This window comes from Anabrus simplex, chromosome 1 (genome assembly GCF_040414725.1).
Source record: "Anabrus simplex isolate iqAnaSimp1 chromosome 1, ASM4041472v1, whole genome shotgun sequence".
Taxonomy (NCBI): Eukaryota; Metazoa; Arthropoda; class Insecta; order Orthoptera; family Tettigoniidae; genus Anabrus; species Anabrus simplex.
In genome coordinates this window covers 1,013,408,254-1,013,431,889 of record NC_090265.1, presented here as the reverse complement: position 1 = coordinate 1,013,431,889, position 23,636 = coordinate 1,013,408,254, and the positions used below count along the sequence as shown (strand labels likewise).

General features: G+C 38.8%; 1 protein-coding gene across 1 annotated transcript in view; it reads right to left on the bottom strand.

Annotated features, from left to right (window-relative positions):
• Nucleotides 1-385: 385 nt before the first annotated feature.
• The window catches only part of Tsp66E (Tetraspanin 66E), a 233,056-nt gene continuing 209,805 nt past the window's right edge, over nucleotides 386-23,636 (bottom strand). The window contains exons 4-8 of the mRNA XM_067136947.2: nucleotides 11,817-11,951; nucleotides 10,290-10,364; nucleotides 10,033-10,137; nucleotides 4,470-4,637; nucleotides 386-3,077 (exon numbers count right to left, since the gene is read on the bottom strand). Of these exons, the coding sequence (XP_066993048.1) occupies nucleotides 2,934-3,077; nucleotides 4,470-4,637; nucleotides 10,033-10,137; nucleotides 10,290-10,364; nucleotides 11,817-11,951 (627 nt within the window). The 3' untranslated portion in view covers nucleotides 386-2,933. The remainder of the gene's footprint in view (nucleotides 3,078-4,469; nucleotides 4,638-10,032; nucleotides 10,138-10,289; nucleotides 10,365-11,816; nucleotides 11,952-23,636) is intronic.

Here is a 23,636-nt window from a genome sequence, read left to right as displayed (position 1 = left end):
ATGGGGTGTATGATAGGGGAATTTTTCCCATTGCCTGATTCAGATAGACTTGTTGCAATTCCTAAGAAAAACACTGCAAAGACTGTTATAAAATCAGCTAGATGAATAATGTCCTAAAAGTATTTCTGCATATAATTCAAACCTGCACTCGCAAAATCAACAACAACCAACTTGGTGAAATATAGTTGGGTTCAGGAAATCTCATTTTTTTTAGAAATGGATTTTAGTGTGATTTCCATCTAACCAGCAGTAACTTTTATTAATGTAAGTGTATTTTTTTTCTGATATGTATACACATTGCCTTGCAGAAAACTTCCAAGTCAAGTTAGTCACAAGTAGAAAAATACACAAATGAAAGGAAAGGAATGAAGAAATTCAAGCAACATACACAATATAAAAACATTTAATAATCACTTCACTGTACAAATTCTAATAAAAGTAAATACATAATCTGTATTCATGTACAATATGTACATTATTCAGCAAAAGTATTTTAATATATTTTGTATTCCCTAGAAGATATGAATATTTTGCAAGCAATGCAACCTTGAATGAAGAACATGGTCTGTATAGACCTATTTTTGTTGCCAGTCTTTAAATCCAATGTGCAATACACTTCATCCTTACAGTAGTGGGATGTCCTTGTTCATACTTATGAAAAATGCCTACGAGATCTTAATCACATTTTAAGAATTATATACAATATTCACTGATCTGAGCCATTGTATTTTTGCCTCGCTTGTATATAATTAAATCTTTGAGCTCTAAAGAGGCACACCACCACTCAGAATGAATGAAAGGTGAGATTCTACCCAACACACCTTGTCTCTCACAATACACACTACTATGGAATGCATACAATTTTTTAAATTCCCTTTTCCATGTGTCTTTCCACTAATTATGGCTTCCACTTGCTGCTACCTTCACTGAAATATTGACAGCACACATTTATAATTTTGGCAACACCTAGTCTTTGCCAAGGAACATTTCACTGGAACTTCTTTTCAACCAACTCAAGTTCTAAGTCCACACATGCTATACTGAAATACAGTCCCATTAATTAAATTTCAATAAAAGCTAATTAATTCTGCTCAAGCAACAAGTCACATTTTAAAGAAATTTCAAATCCAGTATCATGACATGAGCAACAGAACTGACCTTGGTAAGGACTTCAGCATAAAAACACTACATGTGGCATTTTGATTTGCCAGTAAAGTACGGTATTGAACTTAAGAGAAAATAATTCCCAGAATTTCCTTTTAAATATCACTCGTGGTATACCATTCTAAATGACACATCGGAACTTGTTATTTAACAAGTAACCAAGTAATTACTTTCATTATTGTGATGTGACTATTATTTTTCCATCTTAACAGAAATATAATCCTTGCTGGGTAAAAAAAATTGCAATGTCTAAAGCCTCAAAAGAGAAATGTTGAGAAATAGCACCTAAAACAGGGTGTACAGTGACAAATACCTACAAATGAGTCTTAAAAGCTGAGAAGCAACAAACAGCTGCCACAACAGTTGAAACAGAAAGTGGATCTCTCCAGTTCTCCACAAGAAATAGCAAAATAAGACTGCATAAAAGAAGAACTGGGGAGAAAAGTGATTGTTGTATTTTAACTACCATAACAGTGTAAGAAACTGATAAATATATCTTCCTTTCAGAGCTCAGGAATAACCACTTCTCTTATAAAATATGTAACATTAAAATACTCTGTGTTTTAAAATTATTTACAGTACTACTAGCTGAAAATTAAAATTTAAGATCTATATACCATAAGTGAAGATCAGTGCTTAGAAAAGATATATACATTTGCCACAATACAATAGTTATAAGATATAAGTAACAAAATGTATGTGAATCATACTTCTTACACAGTAATAAACTTGACTTGAAATCTGAACAGTTTCACAAAATTACTAACTGTGGAAACAAAAAGCATGTGTACTGTACCTGACGTACTGTACAGAAAGGATATGAAAACTACTATTTCCACTACTGACACTGCTCTTTTTGACATGAAGTTAAAACTAACAAACTCTACTGCCCTGTGGTAACAGGCTATTTTAGATCTTATTAACACAAACTTAAAATGTTATTAAAAACTATCAAAATGATAAATTACATATTTTCCATTACATGAAAATTATAAAAACTAAAACATTGCTTGGACTAACTCATAATGTAACCAAGCAATTAAGAGTATTTTTGAAGCTATTACTCCTTTGGTGAAGTTAAAGACATCAGAGCAGCAAACTAAAAGCATACAACTACCTTCCTTATGCTGAAAATCATCAACAGTATGACCTAAGGAACATGTTTACTGTCAACTTGTTCTGCAGAAGACAAATGCTACTAGATTTTCAATATACCACAGAACTATTGGCAAACTAAACAGGTATCTCATTATTCTAACGATTTAGCATCACAAATGATGTTTGAACAATATAAATATAAAAGATAATTTTGCACTGTGTATTAAAAAAAAAAAAAAAATGATTCTACACACATACAAATTTTAAAAGTTAATAAAAGATTATACTTTGAGTATATGATAAATTGCATAATAAAACTAAAATATACAATCTGCTGAATGAATCCCTTTAAAAAATCATTATGGAGAGTCCTATGCCTTGATGCATTCTAACAAAGTTTATAATTACAAAGAAACTTATTGGACACAGTTTTCTTCTCTGTAAAAACATTTGTTTGATATTGCATTGCACAGGCATTACCCAAAATGTAAGTGGGACCTTATGTAGCACAGACATGCCAAGAAGATGAATGTTACACACAAGTACTCAAAGCACACAGACTTATACATCAGCATAACAATAATAATAAAAATGTCTCAACTGTTCATTGTCTCACACAAGTCACACGAGGATCAACAAAGAGCACTAATAACATCCAGAGCAATGGCTCCCTATTTGATGTAGCCATCTATGGACCTACAGAGGCAGAAAGCTAAGAAAATGCCCAATAGCTGCAGCAAGCCCAGACCAATTCCAACTCCCATGACAATGTTGATGTGGTCATCAATCCACCTCTTGAATTCATTATAGCAACCCTGCAAAATAAGAGATACATCTTAAATGGTATCTTTTTCAACAGAAAACATACTCTGGGAAGGATGTCTGCAGTGGTAAAAGCAAGTTTCATTACACTGACTTACAATGACCCACTAGCAGAGAGAAATACATTGAGTATAGAAGTAGAGTTTTGAACATCTGTGTTGTGTATGCTCATACTAATAGTAGACTTTTCAATATGAAAGAAGCTTGTTTTCTTGAAGTGGTGGGAAAGAGAAAGATAACTTCAAAAACTAAACACTGTACTGGTCCAAAAATAAGTTGCAATGGCATGTAATCTGCACTGTTAGGCTGACAAAAGAACAGAAGTGACGAAAGAAGGAAACTGAGGAGAGACGAAGTTTCATTTTACAGCATTTGGAGAACACTTTCAGCTTTTGTTACAAGATTTTGTTATGTAACTTACGTATAGATGCCCCTTAGTCCCGTTTCCTGACAAGGGGTCGGAACGAGGGAAAACTAAATAATATAACAGGTTTTTACGGCCAGATGCCCTTCCTGTTTCCAAACTCAGTTGAAGAGCTAATGAAGAAGTGAGAAGCCACAGAAAATAATTCTCAAGACAGACTATACAGTAGTAGGGTTTGAACCCAGTCATCTCCCAAATGTACAGTTTGGCTCCACAACCGTAGTGCATTAACACACTCAGCCACTCTGCTTGGTTTTTGTTTCTTTATATCATAAAATACATCCCTCGGCAAGAACACTCCCCACGGAACAGCAAACCTACTTAAACCAACAACTGTTACATCTGAAATAGATTTAATTCTTGTTCTTATGCAACTCAATAGTACCATATCTGAAGTACTTATCTGATAATTGTTTGCATGAAGGAGCTATACCAAACTAATGGAGAGTTGCTATAGTAGCCCCTGTATATAAAGGAAAGGGTGATAGACATAAAGCTGAAAATTACAGGCCAGTCAGTTTGACACGCATTGTATGTAAGCTTTGGGAAAGCATTCTTTCTGATTACATTAGACATGTTTGCGAAATTAATAATTGGTTTAGGTATATCTGTCAGCTCTGCCCTGCCAATTACACACTTCAAGACCTCACTCAAGCCACTGAAGAGGGAATTGATGTTGCTCTCTTCTGGGCAGACACCATGTGATCAATGACTGCTGTGAAAGTCATAAATGATCTGGCACAAAATAATAAAACCTTAAGCGAAAAGAAACAAGATGATTAGAAATTTGATGTAGTAAGACTGTTTCAAAAAGTTTGCACAAGATAAGGCTTAGATGAATTTAATGTGGGTTTAATTGTCAATCAATCACTACTGATATGCATTTAGGGCAGTCACCCAGGTGTATAATTCATTCACATAAAATTCACACCTTATTAATAATAAAATCGATGGTACTTACATTTTGCCATGCAGCAAGTGGAGTTTTGGTGCAAAGAGCATCAACTGGTATAAATTCAGTAATTTTACCAGAGAGAGCACAGCAAGCTTCAGGTACAACGTTTTTGGTTTTGATAGCCCATTCAGAACCTTCAAAATCCTTGTAGCTGTCCACACCACAGCACTTCAACTAGAAAGTCAAAAATCTTTCATTAGATCAAAGTCTTGCAATCCAATTTTCACACCAATGGGGACACAGGACATACTGCAGCATGCTTATATTTATCTTAACATTCAATGAGAAAAATAGACTAAGATGATGTGGACACAAATGGAAAGCGAGGCTTAGGAAAACCTGTATTACAATGATAAACCTGTATTACAATGACTTGTTAATATCCCAGTCGTTACAGACGACATGAAAACTGTATATTCTATAATCACTTTTAATAAGTATATATATCTATGCAACTTTGTCATATATATGTGTGTGTGCGCGCATGTGTGTGTGCGCGCATGTGCAGTATATGGTAATTTATTAAAATTTGATCATCATTCCATTATATTGTACATTACATTCATTGAAAGATACAGCTGGACTATATATATATATATATATATATATATATATATATATTAGTAAGATATAAGGTAGATATCCGATTTGCAAACATTTCCCTGTATCTGTTATCACCCCAGGTTGAAGGACACATGTCAGCACAATTAAATTCTCAGAATGCTATGTCACAAGAACCTTGATACCAACATATTTCGAAGGCAGATTCATAATGCGTGAACAATTCAATATGGCATCTCCCATCAGTACGGGGACGCTTGAAGAATCAGGCATTCGGCGGGAAATTCTATCCAATAGGAAGGAGCCCCCCTAGGACCAGAACTCCAAAGAATAAAGACAAGAGGGGACAGACGAAAAGCGATTTGGACACATGATTATATATAAAGGGAGAGCAATTCCATCTCATATATACGAAGAACTATGAAAGAGCGGCTCTCAACTTAATAATTTCATTCCACCTTCACTCAGCTAACTATGTAGCTATTCTGCTGCGACATCTCATGATCTTCTACAATCATACGTCTTCACAATGATAGGCAGATTTTGTTACAAAATTAACAAGGGAAGTATCAAGTAAGACAGGTCGAAACCCACCTTGATAGTTTTGACACAATCTTACGCTTATAGAATAACTTGCTGAAAATCAGCCTCCAGATCTAACTGCAAGACTCCAAAATCATGTGGTGAATTTCTCGTATAGATCAATGGGATGTGGCATGAGTAGGTACTGTACACGTTTGCTGGAGTGGACAACCCTGGTGGCTGATGTACCCAAGGCCAGTGATAAGCAGATCCACACACGCTATTGAGCTGTGAGGTTTTTCACTGCATCCAGCAGTAATGTAACCGTTTTGATGGTTGTTTTAAAGAAAGCAAGACAGCGAAAATGAGATCCTCGGAGGACGACATTTTCAATCGTATTAACGTAGCGGAGTTTGTAATGAGCTTTCGCGAAATGGAGTTTGTTTTCAGGAGAAATTTGTTCCAAAGAAAAGTAAATGGGACAATATCCAATTGACTTGACTGAAAATCATAGGAGTGCAATGTATTGAGGTTTCTATTATTTATACTATTTGCTTTATGTTACACCGACAGAGATAGGTCTTATTGCGACGATTGGATAAGAGGGGTAGGAGTGAGCAGGAAACGAACATGGTCTTAAGGTACAGCTCCAGCATTTCCCTGGTGTGAAAATGGGTAACCACAGAAAACCTCTTCAGGGCTGCCGACAGTGGGGTTCGAACCCACTATCTCCCAAATGCAAGCTGATAGCTATATGACCCGAAACATGCAACCACTTGCTCGGTGAGGTTTCTCCACTGTGGAGACAGTGAAGGCGACTCAAGTGACTCAAAACCTGCCGATTGCAAGTGAACCTCTGGGTCACAGTTGTAAACTAGAATACTACTCTCCAGAATCAAGTGATGCCCCAAGTCCGCCGCGTTACAAATCGTCCAGTTCTATTTATTTTCCTGATCATGTAAAAAGTGTACCAGAAAATATCAGTATGGGGTAAAAGAAGAGGCTGTAAAATTCTGGCTTAACAAAGGTGGTATAACCACAGATATTTTGGTTTAGTGAAGTCTGAGCAATATCTTTACTTGTGGAAGAAGCAGTTGGAAAATGTGCGTATGTTGGCAAGTCAGATTGAACAAAAAAATTTATGTATGAAAAACTAATTATGTTTTCATGAGGCAAGAAGGCAAAATGTAGGTGATTTATGACTGCGCTTTGGAAATTGCATGTGAACTATCTATCAAAAAAAAGGAATTTCTCTATCTCTCATGCCTGAATGGCTAGCATTGTGCCACATCCTGGGGGCCATCTGGTGTCGGATGAACGTACCATTTCCACTTCTATTATAACGTCCAAATTTCAAAGAGTCATTGTTTAAGAAGCCTTTCTCGTGGTTAGTCGAGATTTCTTCTGAGGACGCAGGGCACAGTTCTCTGCGAAACGTTAAGAATTTCACCTTATTTTCTTGACACGGCATAAGCCCAAAAGCCTTTACAATACATGTCCAAGTACGGGCCGTGAAAGCATTAATGGCAACTTAAAATATGTTTTAGAGAGGCCTTTTTCTCCATTCTCTGAAGACAACTGCGCACTGCTTTTCGATTTGCAGACCACATACAGCGATAAAACTTGTCTTGAAGACGTCCCTGCATGCAAAACAATCTAACTGCTTCAGATTCCTCCAGGTACCATGGGTATAATTCAACCATTAGAAAAAATTCTTCCAGCAGTGAAAGGCTTTTTACCACCTATAAACCAAAATTCTAACTCATAATGATTTTAAAGTTGAGGTTCACCACATAGACAATCCTTAAACTGAAGTCCTTCATACATTTTCAGTTTTCATCTCCATAACTTTGGGATAATTATGATTCATTGTTTGTAATGAAAAACAGAAGAAGTGACCTCACGAGTTCGTAGTGCCCGCTAAATAGCGTTTGGACAATGAAGTTGTCATTCATTTTTCTTGGTGTACAAATAACTTTTGTTATCATCATGCAATTTATACCAGTCATTTCTGCTATACTTTTGTGACTGACAATCAAGTGAAACAATATAGCTTCATAGCGGGATGAGAGACTGCATGCATACATGGTCTGCCACACCGCAACTCCGAGCTGGCTCAGGGATGTCCAGCTGTGCCACCCGTCATGCTTGTGTACCAGCATTCCAGTATGATTTCAGAGCCTTGTAGTTAAATCAGAAGGCTGATTTTCTGCATGCTATCCTCTTACAGTAAGACTATTTTTAAAAAATATATATATATCTCAAGATAGGTTTTGACCTTTCCTTTCAGTAAAAATGGAAGAAGAATATCATACAGGCATTCTATCGTAAAACAAAACCCATGGTGATATCAGTATATACAGCAGATATTCCATGGTGTTAATATAGGGAAAGACATCTGAGTTGATGCACATTTGGAAAGGCAGGAATGGAAGTAAACTGGAGAGACCATCAGGGCAAGCCCAGATGACCTAGACAACCATGGACCACAGAAAGAAGCCGAAGTAAGAAGACGTATGGTGAGCCAATATTGGCAAAGTGTTTGCCAGTCGCTGCGAAAGTAACTACTTTTATTAATGTTAAATCTCAACTTTAAATTATTTCAATTCACTCTTCATTTTTTTCACCATTGTGCATTCATCTTTTAATTTAACAATCTTATATTTTCTTCCCGTAACGTTTTGGATAACTGCATTAATTAACCTTGTTCCCCACACACAAGGAAGCCTGTAATGATTAGCGTTCTGTCACCCTATTCCCTGAGAACAAGTAAACAAGTGTTTTAAATACAAATTTTTTATTGCTGAGCCTACAGCTCAAGGCTGGCACCCACATGTTTAGACAGGTCATTTATGCACGTCTCAAATGGTAGTCATATGTCTTTCTATAAAAAGAACTATACTCCACAGAATGGTACAAGAAAAAATTACAGAGTAGAAAGGCAACAAATGCCATTTCAACTTCTTCCACTAAACAAAAAGTTCTAAATGGAATAACTCACTCCGAATTACAGAGCACTATGAAAACTGCGTCAGAATCAAGCAATTTATTACTTTCTTTTGTAAGATTGGTTCACGGACAAGGTGAACATTTGTTGGGCATTATACCCGAAGGGATATCTGAACAATTTTCTGCCTGCCCTCGACTCCTATTGAACCATTCATGATCCATGGTATTGTAATCAATTGCAAACCATGGTTTAAATACCAATATATCCAACAGAATAGTTCAATATGGAGACTTTCAGCTGAAAAGTCTTTGACAACCTACAAACAGTTTGAACTTAACTCAATTATAAGAGAAAATGGGACATACTTCAAAGCAACCTCATAATTATTAGGTAGGTCGAGTCATAAGTCATAGCAACTATTTTTTTTCTTGCAAACAGGAGACAACACTGAAAATCTAAGATATGCATTTGGAAATGTACGGTATGTACTTGCCTATGATGCCACTAGATGGTGTATGTAAACAACAGTGTGGGTCTAAGCATGCCCCCAAGTTCAGTGTGAGAGTGAGAGTGTTACAAAATGGAAGTCAACAAGCAGGAGCAACGATCGTATATTAAAATACCAGTCCTCCGCGGCAGAAATGCATGCCAATGCCATGCAGAGCTCCGGGAAGCATTATGTGTGCATGCCATGCCCTATAGAACAGTGGCGAGGTGGATGGAGACGTTCGAACGGGGTAGAGTATCAACTGCCGATTTGCCTCGCCCAGGCCGTCCAGTGTCCATGGACAAAGATGTACAGATAATGGTGATCGATGGTGATGGAAAACGCCATAATCCTACACGATAACGCAACAGCTCACACGGCAGCCATCGTTCAGCGTCGCTTACAACGGTGGGGACGGGAGGTTCTTCCACACCCGCCTTATTCGCCTGATCTGAACCCATGTGACTATGATCTAATCCCCAAAGTCAAAAAGCCATTATGTGAACAACGGTTTGCTAACAAAGAGGACATCGTAACAGCATTTCGGAGAGAGGTGTCACGTTAGCGATACACGGGCAGCGAATGGTATTCAGCACCTGCCTCACCGCTGGCAACTCACAGTGGAAACCTTGGGTGATTATTTCAAAGCTCTGTAACCAGTGGAAACCTGTTCTCTGTACATAGTCTTGTTTATTTGCTGTTTATACCATAATAAAACAATGTTTACCAATGGCCTGTATTCTGTCACTTTCCTACGAGAATCTCCTTAAGATAGAATTTGTCTTCAGGCACTATGCATAAGTACATGCCCTAAATTTCCAAACGCACATCTTAGATTTTCCGTGTTGTCTCCTGCTCGCGAGAAAAAAAAAATAGTTGCCATGACTTATGACTCAACCCTTGTATATACAGTAAGTACTTCAGGAATTCTAAGATGATTCTTTCTAGAAGTTCATAACTATAACCCCAAATCAGATCATCTCTTGAAGCATCAGAAATAACCATTTTCTTAGTGAAGAAAAATTGTAGTACATTCTAACCAGACTTACCTCAGCCATGAAGTAGTTCCACATTATGGTCTCTGCATTGGGATTATCCTTTGTAGTGTATCGTTTGATCGATTCCTTCAGCAATTCACGAGTTTTATCTTCAGTCTAAAAGTATATTGTAAAGCAATATATGAATAATGTTTCAACTCTGAACATACAGATTTCAGATAAAGACATCTGAAGACATTACTGAATATTAAATATTGCTCAATAGTACTTCAGAATACTTTTAAGATGAAGTGGAAATTCAATTTTACCTCCTTCTTGTAAGCAGCAGCAATGCTTCCAGCTGTAATTTCCATGATCAGGATAATAACAAGAAAGACTCCATACTGAAAAATCAAATTTTCAATCATAAGAATTTTTCAACTATAAACTGCATCATGAAGTGTACAACATACAGACATTTTTCAACCAAGTTAAAATGGCACAGCTCTAAAACATGTATTGATGTAATATATATACTATGGACCCAACAGTTAAAAAAGTAACCAAAATATGAAGTTACTCTGATATATTTTAACTATTTCAGCATTGAAAACTTCTCAGTTTATCCCAATTATTCCTGGGGTCGCTGAAGCCAACCGGGCTGATTTTGGGTTTGGCTAGGGGACTGGATACCCTTCCTGATGCCACGTGATTGTCGAGATAATCTCGACCCATGATTGACCAGGATTCTGGGTGGGAGGCCAGCAGCTAAACACCCCCCTCCCCCACCATTTCAGCAATTGAAAGAGGTCTTTAAATACTAAAAACTATGCAGAAAAAGGCAATTTACAATGGAGAAGTTTTTTCCAATGAAGTCTGAAGTTTATCAACAAGCTCCAAAATCTCTACCTTGAACAACTATTCTGAAGGTATGTGACTGATTGGGCCACAACCCTGATCACAGTTCTTCAGAAATTTGAATGATCACAATCAAGAAACAAGGGAAGTCAGAATTTACAATTGAAATACTGGATTTTACTTTGTATGAGGCAGTAAATACTGTAGCCCCCCCCCCCCCCAATTTGATTAAGCGCTACAATTAATTGTAATCTTTCACATTAGTATGCAAACTAAGATATGTGGGAAAAGGGTTTCCTAATAAATTAGAACAGCTACAGTATACAAGGCTGATTTTAAATATCAAATATGTAGCCTATTTACTAGCTAAATTTGACAAGAAGAGATAGACTGATAGGACACATCTGAAGACACCCAGGACTTTTTCAGTTGGTTTTTGAGGAAAGTGTAGGGTGTAAGAACAGCAGGGGTAGATCAAGGTATGAATATGACAAGCAGATTAGAGAAGATGTAGGATGCAGCAGTTGTGTAGAAATGGACTGATGACAGCTGCAAGACCAACAACTTGGCTCACTTAAGAGCGTAGCAGCTGAAAGGAGTGGAAGTACAATAGATGGGCTATACTACGGTGAAATCTTAAAACATTTTTGATTTTATTAAGGTGTAAAACACAGACTAAGCATTCATAGTTTTTTTTAAAGCTTGTTAATAATATCACCCATTCATAATCATTCAAAAGTTTACACAATGTAAACTTTTGTACATATGTTATAAAAGTGATTGTATGGAATATGAGGATGCTCTTTCAGGATGAAAGATGTAATTGTGGTAATTTATAGCTACATTATGGAGTTTTCAAAAATTTTGTATTTAGTGTTCAACAGACTGAAAAAACTTTAAGGTTATACTTTATAATGTTAAACCACTAGGTAAAATAAAAACAGGAATCTTTATCAGAGTACTCTGAAATGTACATTTCGAGAAGAAAGAATACTTACACACGTGAGAAGGCACTGTGATTCTCTGAGGGCTCCACAGTAGCCAAGCATGCTCACGAGGAACACAAATGCTCCAGCAGCAATCAGGATATATGATGCTGTTGCAATCACTTCAGGGTACGTCAAGTCCCTCAACTAAAACAGATAATATAGAAATTTGGTACAGTTGAAGTTAAAAATGATATGCATACTGCAAGTATCTAAAAAGAAAATTACCTCTCTTTGTAAATACTCTGTCCCTTCACAAGTTTTATAAAAAGTGTACAAAGACCACTTGTGATTTAGAATTACCACATTCATCTGATAGTAAGCCCCTCCATCAGCAAACCAAGTGGCTAAAGCATGCTCAAGGCAATTTATTATTTTGATATGAACACTGAACAGCAAATGTAAAACTTGGTGAAGTTGTAGATGACAAAATATTTCTATTACATCCCTATTCAGCAGAACTTTGTTGCTTGAATATGACAAAATTTTACATGAAAACATTCTTCATAAATTAAACACACATTTGCACCTTAACTAAAAAGGTTAAAAACACAAATGGTTCAGGGAGATTCAAGAGACAATATTTAAGACGACTTCTTGACATTTTTACAACAATCAGATAGAAACATATATACCTATACTAATCTATTTTACTAGTTTTGTAAAATGTCAAACACTCCTAAGTGTAATGGATTTTACATGCTTAAGGAAGAAGATGTCCTCTCCCCCAAATTCTGTTTAATGCTTTTGGCAAGTTGATGATAGCAGAAACTCTTGAATGCAAGACAGGGTAACAAAAACACACTGCTCATACAAGTTATTAAGTTTACAAAAGATCAGACCATTCTAGCAGGAAACCAGTCCATCTTACAGGAAATATTGTCAGGAATTGCATCAACGGTGTAGAAACGTATGTTGGGTATTCAGTCTGAAGGCTGGTTTGATCCTCTACAGCTCCACCAACAGCTGTCATAGATAGCCAATTGTCACTGAAGAGGTATACTAGGGAAATGAGGAGCGAGGTAGTTTCCTGTTGCTTTCCTCAGAGCCAGAAGTTGCTATTTCTGCCAAGCCCACTGAAAAGCATGCACAAACCGATCCTATGAGCGATATTTTCACACCATAACAGGGACTGGCTGCATAAGGAACAGTATTACTAGAATTGCTCATACCTCTGTCACTTTCATATTGTCAAAGCCAAGGATGAGACAGACAGGTCAATAAAAGTAACAACCTTATTCTACGCTACATACTGGCAGAAAATGCATTATGAAAATAAATACCTCAAAGACAAAATGCACGAGACAAATTCCCAAAAACTCTTTATTTAACACTTGTGGAATCGCTACAACGAGACAGGCCAGTTCTCAAGGAGGGTTGGACAAGGTCGTGGACACATGACTACCCCACAGGATAACAGATGTCTAACCATCTGTGCGTTGCAGCGTCGTTCAGCAACTGCCAGAGAACTGGAGTCACGATGTTTGACCAGACTAAGGAACAGGTTAAGAGAATTGTCCTTACGACCCAGACATCCTGTTCGAGTCCCCGTTTAACGTAGTAACATCACGCACCTCTCCTTCTGTTTGTCCGTGCCCACGTCCTGGCAACTTCGCCAATGGAGACCTGTGTTGTTCACAGACGAGTCCAGATTTCCCGACACAGCGTGATGGACGTCAACATGTATGGAGATGCCGTGGTGAGCAGTACATGTCAAATGTTGTCCAGGAAGGCGACCGATTCAGAAAAGTTTCTGTGATGGTGTGGAGTGGCATCAGTATTGATGGCTGTACGGATCTTGTCACCCGTGGTAATCTTACCGCTGTGGGGTACATCGAGCAGATACTGCTACAGCATGTGTTGGTTCATACGGTGTTGGCCCTGAATTCGTACTCGTGCTCACATAGCGTGTATCACCAGAGCTGTCTTGAAAGAACTGGACATTCAAGAGATGGAATGGCCAGCAGTGAGTCCGGACCTTAATCCCCATCGACAATGTGTGGGATAGGCTTGACAGAAGTGTTCGTGGGCATCCTGTTCCACCACAGACTCTCCAAGACCTCGAACAAGCTCTCATTGAAGATTGGAACCTAATACCGCAACGTGACCTCCGTCGACTTATACGCAGCATGCCATGTAGGTGCCAAGCTGTGATAAATGCTTGTGGAGGACATACACCATACTGAAAATCTCCAACTGTGATAAAAATCCACCCTGGAGGACTTACCACTTCGTTTTCGCCCCTATTTGGACATTTGTGTTCTGAAAATGAATGCAAATCCATCAATGTTCTTTTGCATACTTCAACGGTATACCTGGGTGTGAGGTATAGTTTTGTGGAGCATGGCATACGTTCAAAAACATGTTCCCCTAATTTTTTTGAACTGTGTATATTATTTACAACATTGTCCGACTTGTTGGCTGAATGGTCAGCGTACTGGCCTTCGGTTCAGAGGGTCCCGGGTTCGATTCCTGGCCGGGTCGGGGATTTTAACCTTCGTTGGTTAATTCCAATGGCCCGGGGGCTGGGTGTTTGTACTGTTCCCAACATTCCTGCAACTCACACACCACACATAACACTATCCTCCACCACAATAATACGCAGTTACCTACACGGCAGATGCCGCCCACCCTCATCGGAGGGTCTGCCTTACAAGGGCTGCACTCGGCTAGAAATAGCCACACGAAATTATTATTATTATTTACAACATTATACATATATATGCAAATAATCCCATTTGGATTATGCTGAATACTTAGAGGTCTCCCTTTGTTCCCATATTTCTTTTACTGTAGGCTTTCTTTCTGTCTTTAAACCTGGTTGTTCCCGTCTTCTTTGGTCTTTCCTCTTGGTCAACTTGCCATTTGTGAATTTTGGATCTGAAGATTACCCAGTTCTAGGCAACTGCTTGTGTAATTTCCTGCCTGTTTCAGATCAGTTTTGATTTTGCCAATCCATTTCACTGTGTGTGTTTTGGCTATACTCGTATATCCATAGCATTTGACTATTTATTTTATAAGTCTGTCTGGGTGCATTCTTTTAATGTGTCACTTACCAAAGGTCAGATGTCTCATTGCTCAAGCCAAACCACCTTTTATGCAAAAGAAAATATTTTGCCAGTCAACTTAGCCTTTCCCTCCAACATGCATTAGTATGGACAGTTGCATTGTATGCCTCTGAAATGCGGACGCTAAATAAAAATGTAAAGAACCGCCTTTAAGCCAGATATGTGGTCCTATCACACATACGATGATAAACATGTCTTGGAAAGATAAGATGACAAACACCAGGGTTCTAAACATTGTGAACCAACAGAGATGAAACCTTTGTACACTAGAACCGACGTCTCTCATGGTGGGGCCACGCAATGCAGCACTCAAATTACTGAGAACTGCGGCAGGCAGCTTCACTAAAAGAAAACATCTGTGGGGAAGACCTAGAAATACCTTAAAAATTAAACCACACCAAACCAAAGCCCATGGAGCAACAGCCCCAAGCGGCCATGGCCTACGAAGTGACTGCTGCTCAGCCCGAAGGCCTGCAGATTATGAGGTGTCGTGTGTGGTCAGCACGGCGAATCCTCTCTGCTGTTATTGGTTACGATGGATGTTGTTTAAAAGTGAGCAACATCTAGGTCATCGGCACCTAATGGTATGTGATGAAGCGCAAATATATAATTATCAGAATTCAAAAACCATCCACTGACTAGAATTCAAAAAGAAGACTTATGAATTTAAAAAATCAATCAGTGGATCAGACCCGCAATGTGCATCCCTCCCATAAAATAGCTTAAAATAATAGTATAAACGGAACAAGGGGCTGCTTCCAAAGTAAATATATAAATATACTAGCATGGTACCCGTGCTTCGCTACGGTATTATACTGAAATTTATAACTGCATGCTTATTGTTTTAGATATATAATCCGCCGAAATTCGCGATCTGACACGTTTTCAGCGAGAATCCACCAAAATTCCCGATCTGACTCGTTTTCTATTAGATTACGGCACGTTTCCTCCCATTTTTCAATCTTCCTTTCCAGCAATCGATTTCGTACTTCCCGGGCTAGGCTGAGGTATTCTTCCCGGTCAGTTGGGTCCGTAAATCTTTGCCATACAGTATATTCCTATAATCATTTTTAATCTGGATAAAATCCTTCAGGAGATCCGGCGTGGTGTCTTATTGGGAGCCTTGGCGGCACTGAACCCGCGGCCGGCTGCATTCTTAGTCATTACCCGTCCAGGAGCCGTTTCCAGCGCGGTCCGCACATTTGACGACGGTCCGGAACATTATTATTATTATTATTATTATTATTATTATTATTATTATTATTATTAATGTTATTCTTATTCTTATTATTATTACTATTATATGTTGCTGGGATGAATGATGACAGGGAAAACCGGAGTATCCGGAGAAAAACCTGTTCCGCCTCCGTTTTGTCCAGCACGAATGTCACATGGAGTGACCGGGATTTGAACCACGGAACCCAGCTGTGAGAGGCCGGCGCGCTGCCGCCTGAGCAACGGAGGATCCTTATAAGTACATTAACCACAGTAAAATCAATTGGTCTCACCTCCTTTTACACCCCACCGCCGTTAGTTTTTATTGCCAACCCTCCCCCCCACCCCCCCACCGCCAAAATTAAAAGAAGGCGTGTTTCTTTATGTTTAAGGGAGATTCCAAACACCAATGTTCACGTCTATTACCTTCAGTTTTGAGATATAAGTATCCCCATAAATATAATTTACTTTTGTCACTTCATTTCAAACTACTCCTCCCCCCCCCCCCCAAGTGAATTTTCCCGCAAAAAATACTTGTTTCTTTAATAGTGAAGGATCTTCTAAATACCAATTATCACGACTCTAACTTCTTCACTTTTTGATTTATGTGTCCTCATGAAAGGAATTCAACTCCTTTACACTCCCGCCCCCCAAGATGGTTTCCCCCCCAAAATGCGTTTTTCTTTGTTTTTAAGGGAGATCCAAATACGAATTTTCACGTCTGTAACAACTTTAGTTTTTATTAGATGTATATATTCTCATACAATTAAAGTCAATTTTTCAATTCTTTCACCCCCCTCCCCCCCCGATTCATTGGATTTTCCGAGAATACGTGTTTCTTTACTTTTAAAGCAGATTGCAAATATCAAATTTCACGTCTGTAAAATCTTCATTTTTAAGATATCAGTAGCCTAAATAAAAGTATTCAACACCATTTTCAGTCACTTTCACCCCCCCCCCCCCTCCACCCGAGTGGTATTTCAGAAATTAAAAATACACGTTTCTTTATGTTTAATAGAGATAAAAATACGATTTTTCACTTCTGTAACATGTTAAGTTTTTTAGATATACTGTAAAAATTCTCATTTTAAAATTTCACCCCTTTTGGGTTCCCCTTAAGTGGAGTTTCCAAAAACAAATCACCTATGTTTCTTTACATTTACAGGAGATTCCAAACACCCACTTTTTACGTCTGTAACATTTTACGTTTCCAAGATCTTTCAAAATATTCACCCCAATTTGTCACTTCTGTTTAACCGCCATTAATAGGATTTTCCAAAAACTAAAAAAATACGTGTTTCTTTATTTTTAAAGGAGATCCCATATACAAATTTTCAGTTCTGTAATATCTTCCGTTTCTGAGATATATGTATCCTCATTAAAGGCATTCAACCCATTTTTCACCCTTTTACACCCCTCCTATTGGGATTTACAGGAAACAAAAAAATACGTGTCCCTTTATTTTTAGAGGAGATTCTAACTATCAAATTTTACATCTGTAAATTTTAAAGTTTTAAGATGTAGACACATTCATTTTAAAAATTCACCCCCCTTTTCACAACTCAATATTTGGATTTTCCAAAAACGAAAAAATACGTGTTTCTTTACATTTAAAGTAGATCCCAAATACCAATTTTCAGGTCTGTAATATCTTCAGGTTCTGAAATATAAGTAGCCTCATTAAAGGCATTCAACCCATTATTCACCCTTTTACACCCTTCCTATTGGGATTTTCCGAAAACAAAAGAATACGTGTTTCTTTATTTTTACAGGAGATTCTATATACCAATTTTTACATCTATAAACTGTAACAGTTTTGAGATATAGATACACACATTTTAAAGAATCACCCCCTTTTAACCCCCCCCCATTAATTGGATTTTCCAAAAACAAAAAAATACGTGTTTATTTTTAAAGGATATCCCAAACACCAATTTTCAGGTCTGTAATATCTTCAGTTTCTGAAATATAAGTAGCCTCATCAAAGGCATTCAACCCCTTTTTCACCCCTTTTCACCCCTCCTATTGTGATTTTCCGAAAACAAAAAATACGTGTTTCTTTATGTTTAATGAAGATTCTAAATACCAATTTTTACATCTGCAAACTTTTAAACTTTCGAGATATAGATTCACTCATTTTAAAAATTCACCCCCTTTTCACCCTCCCATTAATTGGATTTTCCAAAAACAAAAAAATACGTGTTTCTTTGTTTTTAAAAGAGATCAAAAGTACCAATTTTCAGGTCTGTAATATCTTCAGTTTCTGAGATATAAGTACTGGTATCCTGATTAAGGGCATTCAACCCATTTTCCCCATTTTCACCCCTTTTCACCCCTCCTATTGGGAATTTCTGAAAACAAAATAATACTTGTTTCCTTATTTTTAAAGAGGATTCTAAATACCAATTTTTACATCTGTAAACTTTTAAACTTTCGAGATATAGACACACTCATTTTAAAATTTCACCCCTCTTTTCACCCTTTTAGCGAAGGAATATCCAAAAATCCTCTTAGCGAGCACCTACATCTTAATATGAATATATCCCCAAAATTTCATTTCTTTACGTCCAGTAGTTTTGGCTCTGCGATGATGAATCAGTCAGTCAGTCAGGACAAGTTATTTTATATATATATAGATGATTCTTGTTGTTGAAAGGTGTCCAAAAACCAGTACTCCGGCTCATTGCTGTAATCACATAACGCAGACCCATGGTGTTCCTCGCCTAATGGTACTAATTACTAATTACAAACTTATGGTGCTCCTCACATAAAATAGTACTAATCACAGGTAATCTTATGGCTGCAAATCCATCATCCCCCTTGGTCGCCCCTTTTAATAATAATAATAATAATAATAATATTTGTTTTACATCCCACTAACTACTCTTACGGTTTTCGGAGACGCCGAGGTGCGGAATTTAGTCCCGCAGGAGTTCTTTTACGTGCCAGTAAATCTACCGACACGAGGCCGACTTATTTGAGCACCTTCAAATACCACCGGACTGAGCCAGGATCGAACCTGCCAAGTTGGGGTCAGAAGGCCAGCGCCTTAACCGTCTGAGCCACTCAGCCCGGCAGGTCACCCCTTTTAGTCGCCTCTTACAAGAAGAGGTGTATTCTCCGTCTGTGTCCCCCACCCACAAGGTATCGGTCGTTATTCTTGGCTTTCTAGATCGGGCAGAAATACCTTCCTTAAACAATTCTAAAGGACATCCAGACAGAGAATTGAGTATCAATGAAGGAACTGCAAGTAAGAGGAAGATCCGGAACTCTCTATTGGCAACTAATCAGTCTTATGACTGCAAATTACTGATTAAGGGAGGAGGCAAAGCAAAGCAGTTTGATTAGGGCTTAGTAAATCAGAAATGCTACTTGCTTTAAAAATTCTGCAACTTACAGTACTGGTAGCAGTACTAAAACATTTTTATTCAGGAAATGTTTCGGAAGAACTGAAAGCTTTTCTCGACTTACAAGGGCAACAACCCGCTTTTTGCCAGAAATTTCGCTCAGTGAAATAAGCGAATACATGTTTCAACTTATCCGTAGACAGCCGACCGTTTTCGCGAAAATGACGGTCGAAGTTTCCTGCATACACTTCAGAAAATGGAAATTGCAACACCATGAAGGCATTGCTCGTTTGTGTTGATTTTCAAGATATGGAACGATGCCATGTAGGTATGTAAATGATCAAAGTTTCAGGTCCATTGTATTGTTGCTACAGGTCTCCCCACGTGATTGGTCGCGGAGGAATCAAATCCAGTATATGGACTCTGGTGGAGCGTAGTTGACTTGCAGTCTGTGCAGTGAAGTGTTCCCCGTCAAACATGCCTCGACGACAGAAGAGCACGCTATCAACAACTGTCGCCGTTTGAGAGGGCTCGGATAAGAGGGCTGTGTGAGGCTGGATTATCGCTAAGGACTGTCGCTGTACGTGTTGGCCGACAGGCATCTACGGTACAACGTGTATGGCAGCAGTGGTCAAATGAAGGTACCCACACTCGTAGACCTGGCACACGCCCAGCGCGACAGACAACTGTGAGAGAGGATCGCCGCATCATTCGGATGGCCCGGATGGAACCCCATGCAACAGCAGCGCAAATTCGAGCAACTGTGGCACCCCACGTTACACAACAAACAGTTGGTAACCGCCTGCGTGCAGCTGGCTTACGAGCCCGTGTCCCTGCAGAAGGTACTAAAACCCCACAACAGCGACGTGTAAGGCTGGCCTGGTGTCGAGAAAGATCGACGTGGGTCGACGAAAGGCATAGGGTCGTCTTTAGTGATGAATTGCGCTTCTGTCTTGCCTGCAGTGATCGCCGGAATCGTGTGAGCCGACGTACCGGGGAGAGGGGCCGCCCAGATCTTATTGTCGAGAGGCACACAGGGCCAACACCAAGCATTATAGTCTGGGGAGCTATTGGCTTTAATGTGAAATCACAATTAGTGCTTGTTGAGGGCACTATGACTGCTCGACAGTACGTTGATATGGTACTCAATCCAGTGGTTGTCCCTATGATGGCGAACATTGCTAATAGGATGTTTCAGCAGGACAATGCCCGGGTTCACACTGCACGCATCTCCAGAGAAGCTCTCCACGACATCACAACCTTAGAATGGCCCGCCAGATCCCCAGACCTCAGTCCTATGGAGCATGTATGGGACATGATGGGTCGACAACTGGCCAACCGTCCTCAGCCACCCACAACTCTGAAACAACTGACCCGTGCAGTGCAGCAAGCATGGGCCACAATTCCTCAGGAAGCGATGCAGGGCCTTATTGACTCCATGCCTCGACGACTTCATCAATGTATTGTAGCTCGTGGTGGGCACATCCTGTATTGATTGTTGTCCAAACTTGCGGTCAGAGGGACCTGAAAGAGTAATCATCGAAGCACAACCGAACACTCGTCCTGCATGTTCAATTGCAGCAATGTAGCACCACTCCTTCTGAATGTTGCAATTTCCATTTTCTTCGGTGTACTTTACGTGCCTATTAGCGCGTAGCAAGTTGAACCAACGTTGTGACACAGTGGCTTTTGCCGCGGCTTTACACTTTTGCACCCCGTGTTCAAATCCCGATGATTTGGTTGGTTTAATTTTCTTTCATTTATTTACTTTTTTGTCCATTGACGATTACTACACTAATGGTTTTGTTCAATGTATTTTGAAATATCCTTGCCCTGTTTAGTTTATTAATTTTTGGTCTAGTAAATGAATTTTAAAACGTCAATTGTTATACATTCATTGCACGGCAAAGGAATATCACAACTAGACGTGACGCAATAGATATCCACGCATTGAGCCATAATTGCAAGCGCGAGTTTTTGGAAAAATGATCCGTTATGCGTGTTTTGTCGTAAACTCCATGTCAACACGTGAAATCTTCAGTAATGCTAATGACGTTCATTTCCCGAGTTACATTCCAGCCCTGAAATGTAACTGTGGCAAACCTACCTCCGCATGATGCTCTTGGTGTGCGAAATTTCTGTTTCGAAGGTTTCTACGATCGGTATCACCCAAGGAAATGCACCGTATCTCCCTGAAGCGTTGAATGAACTTGCAAAACATTGTTATCCCTAAAAATACCAAATCATATACTATACATATATTTATTATAACAAAAACAATTATTGTGAACCCCAGCTGTAATTTTAAAATCATCACGCCCTTGTACCCACGAACTTTATAAACATTCGTGTACTAATCACGAATGGGCGTAAGTAGATTAATGAAACAACAAAAACAATTTATCGCGATTGAACACGGGGCGGAAAGGTGTGAAGCCGCGGCGATAGCCACTGCGCCACCGCGTCAGTGTGCTTGTTACGCTCTTAAGGCCCGTATACGCAGTGCGTAGTCATTTGTTTTCCGTGCGTCAGTATGAAAAATTTTACGTTGAAATTCACATTGAAAGGAAATCTTGGTTTTCGTAAACCGAGATAATAAATGCTGAGGTGAATACGGAAGCAAGAGTTATCCGAGATAACATCAGAGTTTTGGAAATCTGAGATAACAGCAAAAGTAACTGACGTTTGTGAATACGGGCCTAAAAGACACATCAAGCACGTCAAACTTCGACAGTCATTTTCTCGGAAACTGTAGTGTGTCTACGAATAAGCCGAAACATGTGTTCGCTTATTTCGACCCGCCTTTCGATGAGCGAAGTTTCTGGGAAATCTGGTTACATTTGGCGGGTTTCCCCTCGTTCGTTGTGAAATTCTGATAATCTACAAGATCATACAAAAAAAAAGTGAAAATTAAAACATTAATGTCGGATACAATAAGGAAAACCAATCAAACTACTTACATTTTCTTTGCATTAGTATTAAAATCACTAACAAGTTATCCTATTAAGTGCAATAAAAGTAATAACTGCATTAATGAATGTGTGTTTAATGATAACCTGGACGTACCTAGATTACATCACAATTTGTTTTTAAATATCAATTTAAACAATATTGTCTCAAAATTTACTGTCGTAAAGCCACGAAAGTTTTTCTGTGCCATACAACTCAGGATAACAATGAAATATTCAGCCAAGATGAAATCTGGATTAACTGGATCTATAAGAAATTATTTGTTCCTTCAAATTGCATGCATGTGAAAATATGCAAATTTCTTTCTCATTTATGAGAGTCATACGTTAATAGATTTTACAGAATGATTTTATTTTATTTTTTTTGCTAGGGGTTTTACGTCGCACCGACACAGATAGGTCTGACGGCGACGATGGGATAAGAAGGGCCTAGGAGTAGGAAGGAAGCGGCCGTGACCTTAAGATACAGCCCCAGCATTTGCCTGGTGTGAAAATGGGAAACCACGGAAAACCATCTTCAGGGCTGCTGACAGTGGGATTCGAACCCACGATCTCCCGGATGCAAGCTCACAGCCGCACGCCTCTACGTGTACGGCCAACTCGCCCGGTAAACTTCAGGATTTAAAGGAACTTCGAGTGACATTCAGAATGAAATTATTGACAAAGTGATGAATGAAGAGATTAGAAATAAATTTCTATTTGTGAATTTGTATCAGTTCAGGCGGATGAAACATTAGATATATCTTGTCAGAATCAGATGAACATTATATTTTGGTACTGTGTTGGTTATAACGTTCACGAGAGGTTTGTGGGGTTCTACGACGTCTCAAAAGATAAAAGTGCCACTGGACTGTCAGCCGTAATATTGGATGTCTTACGAAAATGGGGCGTAGAAAAGAAGTTAATATGTCAGACTTACGACGGGGCTTCCGTAATGGCGGGTTCTACAGGGGGTGTTCAAACTATCGTAAAGCAAGTTTGCCCACATGCAATGTTTATACATTGCTATGCACATAAGCTTAATTTGGTACTCTTGTATGGAGCAAAAGCTATAAAGAAAGTGCGTCTCTTATGATTTGACTGCCTTCCATACATATTTCAGCAAGTCAAAGAGAACTCAAGTCCTAAGAGATAAAGGCTTTAAACTTCTCCCGGCATGTACGACACGTTGGAACTTCCACTCCAGAGCAACACTAACAATAGCATCCCATTTCAAGGACTTGAAAGAAGCTC